At 36.7% G+C, this 5,579-nt stretch overlaps 1 protein-coding gene across 1 annotated transcript; it reads left to right on the plus strand.

Annotated features, from left to right (window-relative positions):
* Positions 1-692: 692 nt before the first annotated feature.
* IFNG (interferon gamma) lies at positions 693-5,291 on the plus strand. The gene is made up of 4 exons (XM_039245647.1): positions 693-904; positions 2,087-2,155; positions 2,251-2,433; positions 5,133-5,291. The coding sequence occupies exons 1-4, from the start codon at positions 791-793 to the stop codon at positions 5,265-5,267; spliced, it is 501 nt and encodes a 166-aa protein (XP_039101578.1). The 5' UTR covers positions 693-790; the 3' UTR covers positions 5,268-5,291.
* The last annotated feature ends 288 nt before the right edge of the window (positions 5,292-5,579 follow it).

Consider the following 5,579-nt stretch of genomic DNA (forward strand, 5'->3'; position numbering starts at 1 on the left):
GTTTAAGTACAATATATTTTAAACATTATTTTTACCCTTTTCTTTTTACTTTTCTTAATAAAGCTACTAGAAAGTTTAAATTTCTCTGTTTACCTTACATTATATTTCTACTGGGCAGTATTGGTCCAGGGCAATGCAAAGTTGTGGTAGATATTTTACTAACCAACTCTGATGAAGGACTTCCTCACCACCTTGGTCTTTGAACCACATTCTTTCCTTGCTTTCTGGTCATTTGCAAGAAAAATTTTAAAAGGCATCCCCTTTGTAAAGGTTTGAGTGCCCCTACAATTTCCTTTTTTCACTTGCTCCCGACCACAAACAAATGATCGATGTGCTTTGTGGATGAAAACTCAACATTTTACAAGGGGAAAGGATGGAGGTGCAAAAAAATTTCCAATCCCCGAATGGTGTGAAGTAAAAGTGCTTTCAGAGGACCCCACAAGAATGGTACAGGTGGGCATAATGGGTCTGTCTTATCGTCAAAAGACCCAAGGAGTTGAAAGGAAACTCTAACTACAACACCAAAATGCCACAAAACCATAGTTATTAATACAAACTAGCATCTCTGCCTATCTGTCACCATCTCATCTGAAAAAAAACTTGTGAAAATACGTAATCTTGAGGACTTCAGTTAGGTATAAATACCGGCAGCAAAAGGAGATGCAGTACATTTTTCTGATTGTCTGCTGGTCGGCTATTAGAAAAGAAAGATCGGCTAAGTCCTTCGGACCTGATCAACTTAATCTGGGAGCTACTGATTTCAACTACTTCGACCTAACTCTCTGAAAAGATGAATTACACAAGTTTTATCTTCGCCTTTCAGCTTTGCATAATTTTGTGTTCGTCTGGCTATTACTGTCAGTCCATAATTTTTAGGGAAATAGAAAACCTAAGGGACTATTTTGTAAGTATGACCTTTTAATAACACTCGTTTGGGTTGAGATGAATACATGTTGACTTGGAGTTGTATCTATGATATGCTGCCATAGTCATCTTGAGAAGACTTGGTGTAATTTTGCCTATTTACTACCTGTGGTTTTTAACTACATGATCTAAATGTTGTTTTTACCCTCTGCTCAACTTGCTATAGAGATTTAGGGGGCATTCATGAGTCTTCCAAAAGATGAGAATAACATGGGTATAAAACACAATGATTTTGATAATTTTGTGGTGAGAATCCATTCAATTGTGATTTTGGGTAGTGTGTGTATTGAAACAATGACTAGCCATCCAGATCATCAGAGTACTCTGGAACATCAGGAATGATGGTAGCAATGGAAGGTCAAGGTTAACATGAAGAATGGTAGTCTGAAATAATTAATGAAAAAATGTGAGGTGCTTAAGTTTGGGCTTAAAAAAAGATTACAAGTGTTTTTCTCCAAAAAAAAAAAAAAATGGTTTCAAAGTTCTAGAATATCTAGGAATTATTCTTGAATTCAGTTACTTGCTGAGATTTTGTAGGGGTTATAATCTGGCTTCTATTAAAAGGTTTTTCATTTTGTTTTATGAGCTTTTTAAAATTTTATTTATGGTTAATTAAAATAGTTTTTACATTTCAAATATTTTATTATTTGTCCAAAATGTAGCTATAATAATTGTAGCTGTTATACTTATATTCAAGCATTCATAGGCTATTTTATTCTCACATCGTCAAATCAAATGTCTCTCTCACATGCACACATTGGGAACTATCTTTTAAAGCTGACGTAATGCCATACAGGTCACAGGTAGATGTTATGGAAACCAGTACCATAAGGGGGCAGTATTTTATAGTGAGATGATTTTGCTGAATTTTTTTTTTTTTTTTTTTTACTAAGCTTGAAAATACTTTTTTTCTTACTGTAGTTATTTGGGATAATTGAAGTATCGTAGGCCTTCTTGAATTTATTTGTAATATTGCAATTTAAGAGTTATACTAGAAAATAAGAAAGCTAAAATGGCATGATAGTCTTTGGTTATATCCAACATAACAGCTTTAATAGTGTTGAAAAGAAAATCAGCGAATATTGTCAGCAATACTTGAAGTGCAGTTTTATGGAAATTAATGGACTAATTGTAAACCACGTTTCTTTCTTTTTTTTTTTAGAACGCAAGTAATCCAGATGTAGCAGATGGTGGGTCGCTTTTCATAGATATTTTGAAGAACTGGAGAGAGGTAAGCTGGATTTTTTCAATTGGCTGATTTTCTTGTTGCTTCTTTTCTGATGCATAAATTCTCATTGACCTCTCTTTGTGATCTTTTCTTCCAAGGAGAGTGATAAAACAGTAATTCAAAGCCAAATTGTCTCTTTCTACTTGAAAATGTTTGAAAACTTGAAAGATAACCAGCTCATTCAAAGGAGCATGGATACCATCAAGGAAGACATGCTTGATAAGCTGTTAAATAGCAGCTCTGATAAACGGAATGACTTCCTCAAGCTGACTCAAATTCCTGTGAGTTGATCTTAATTCTTTCTTTGGTTTCATTACAGAGGATCTTACAAAATATCTAATTTCCAGAAAGTAGATCAGCTACTGGGTACAGTTGTTAAAACTATGAAATGAACCCACGGCCAAAACTCCTCCTTAGTAATTCCATTTGTGCTTTTGGGTGACTTTGCCAAGTCAGCATGGAAATCATTAAATTTTGTGATTTGGGGAAATGCTGGCATTATCTCTGTTGTGCAAAGACAAGTGAATGGACAAATCCAGCGAGAAGGAAGTAGTGGAGTCAAGGGGAGCACTGAGAAGCACTTCTCTCATTGCCCCTTTTTTGTGTGAGGGAAATTCTCTTGCTTTGGATGGGAGGCTGCAGCTCTTAATGGAAAGTGCAGTGGGGAGCAGGGAGTGGGATGGAGAAAATTTGTGCCCTCCTTCCAGCTTGGCCACCAAGGAACCACATGGTTTCAGATGAACCACAGGCCTGACTAATGCTCAGTTTCCTCATCCTAAAAGAGCCTTTTGGGTTCACTATAATTTCTGTGGTCTCCTTTGCTCTAAAACTGTATAATCATGTGGATATAAAAAGAGAATGAGATAGCTAAAAGGTATGGCCATTGAAAAAGTACTAGGTGCATTCCCCTGCCAAGCTCTGGTCAATCCCTCGTTATTGTGCAGTCCAAGTAGCAGTGAGAAAGTGTTTGCTTTTAGGGAAGAAAATAGAATTCATACCTTAATGAAAAAATTGTTCTGTCAACTTTTGGATGCTAAACCATCTCAGCTGGAAAAATCCATAGGTTCCCAAGCCTTATCTGATGAAGTTGTCTTGAATCATTTTTTTAAAATTTTAAAAAATGTTTTATTTATTTCTGAGAGAGAGAGAGAGAGCAGGGGAGGGTCAGAGAGAGAGGGAGACACAGAATCTGAAACAGGCTCCAGGCTCTTAGCTAGTTGTCAGCACAGAGCCTGACGCGGGGCTCAAACCCACAAACTGTGAGATCATGACCTGAGCCAAAGTTGGTTGCTTAACCGACTGAGCCACCCAGGCACCCCAGAAATTGTCTTGAATCTTAACGTTACGGCATCTAGATGCTGAAAGATAACTTTGAAGCATAAAGACAAATCCCATTTTCCAAATTTTTATCTAGGAGACAAAGGCCTCTAGATTCCTCTGGGTTTGGCTTTGATGTAATAGGTCTGAATGAGAAAGGGAGGGGTCCTGTGATGACTTGTCCTCTCAGGATTTGGAAGCTGTCACTGCGTGGGCCTGCCTCTCTCAGTTAAGTGCTTGTTCTTCAGGATCTCTCTAGTCTCAAGATGCTACAAAAGTAGTTTGGAAAATTATCATACCATTACTACTTTGCACTGACAGTGTTTTCTGACGTTCAGTGGCTCTCCTATGGTCACATGCTAAAGCCTGAAAAAGTCCTCATCCTGACCCAGTGATGCCTCTGGCTTACTCTTCATTCCTGGATGAGTCTCTTAGTTTCTTGGTGATACTTTAAACACTGGAAAGTAAAATCTATCACTTGCAAACACAGCTGGTAGAAACTTTTTTCTACTCTGCTGTCACTGGGCCCTGAAAAAATTCTGTGGGTCCCATCCTTCCCAGAAGCTCCAAGGATTCTGCTTCACGATGGGTGATTCTGAGTGAGCTCTCAATTGTGTCCCTTTGCTCAATTGCTAACATATTTAAGAATGTTATGCTTTTAAATAATTAGTTCTGAAGCCTAGATCTCCCTAGTTATTCTCGGAAATGTAGCGAGGTGGCCATAGTGTTTCCAGTATTAGAAAGAAAAATCGTGGCACAGCCAAGATGAAAATAAATGGTCCCTATTTTATTAAACATGAATTCACCTAAATGTTCCTGTAGGTTAGAGTGAGGAAATAGTCCAGTTTGCTGGGATAGAAAGGTTCAGGGAAATTTCCTGCAATTCCTAATTTTAAATGTTTATACCAGTAATTGATTATTGCCATATAAATATGATTAGTGTTTATTTATAATCCCATTGTGGAAGTGATGAGACTGAGCTAATTTGGGGGAAATGAAAAATTACAGTATTCATCTGTCTTAGACTTGGTGTCTGTATTGGTGGTTCTCAAACTTTAGTGAGTAACAGAGTCACCTGGGGAGCGTAGTGACCACACAACTGCCTGGTCTTCTCTGACTTCATGTATCTGGGTCTCTGAGTTCTTCATTAGGTCTCCAGGGGGTTCTGCTATACACCAAAAGTGAGAACCATTGACCTATAGTAACTAATTTGATACTTACAGGAAAGATTAACTAAAATACAAGGTGGGTAGAATTGGTAGAGAGCCTAGAGGTGATTGAAATAATCTCCTCATTATTTAGATGAAAAAACAGAGGTTCAGAGAGGTTAAGAGACTAGTTCAAAGTAACAGTTATTGCACACACAGGATTCAAACCCACATTTTTTATCACTCCAAGGCTCTTTTCCCTATATGATTTTGAGAATTCTATAGCAGTAAATTTAAGGATATATCACGTACCCCATCATATTACAGCACAAGTGGCAATTTAATTATAGCTTGAGTCCTAATAAGTGAAGAAACCATCATTATATATTAAGGTAATAAATTGACAATGAAAATCATTTGTTTTGAAGGAATACTTGCATTTTCATGATATTAACAGCAGAATATCCTGATGGCTTGTATGCCTGATATTAATTTTGCTGCTTTCTTTCCAATAGGTAAATGATCTGCAGGTCCAGCGCAAAGCGATAAATGAACTCTTCAAAGTGATGAATGATCTCTCACCAAGATCTAACCTCAGAAAGAGGAAAAGGAGCCAGAATCTGTTTCAAGGCCGGAGAGCATCGAAATAATGGTCATCCTGCCTGCAATATTTGAATTTTTTATCTAAATCTATTTATTAATATTTAATATTTTACATTATTTATATGAAGAATATATTTTTAGACTCATCAATCAAAGTATTTATAATAGCAACTTTTATGTAACGAAAATGACTATTAATATATATATTATTTATAATTCCTTTATCCTGTGACTATTCTATCAATCCTCTCCCCTTCTCTTCTTCTGACTAACTAGGCAAGACTATGAGATTTCAAGGCCTAATCTCAGGGATCAGCTAGGCAGCCAATTGAAGCAATTTATGTCACTAGATGATATAA

The sequence above is a fragment of the Hyaena hyaena genome, unplaced genomic scaffold (assembly GCF_003009895.1).
Source record: "Hyaena hyaena isolate Hyena2069 unplaced genomic scaffold, ASM300989v1 scaffold_262, whole genome shotgun sequence".
NCBI lineage: Eukaryota > Metazoa > Chordata > Mammalia > Carnivora > Hyaenidae > Hyaena > Hyaena hyaena.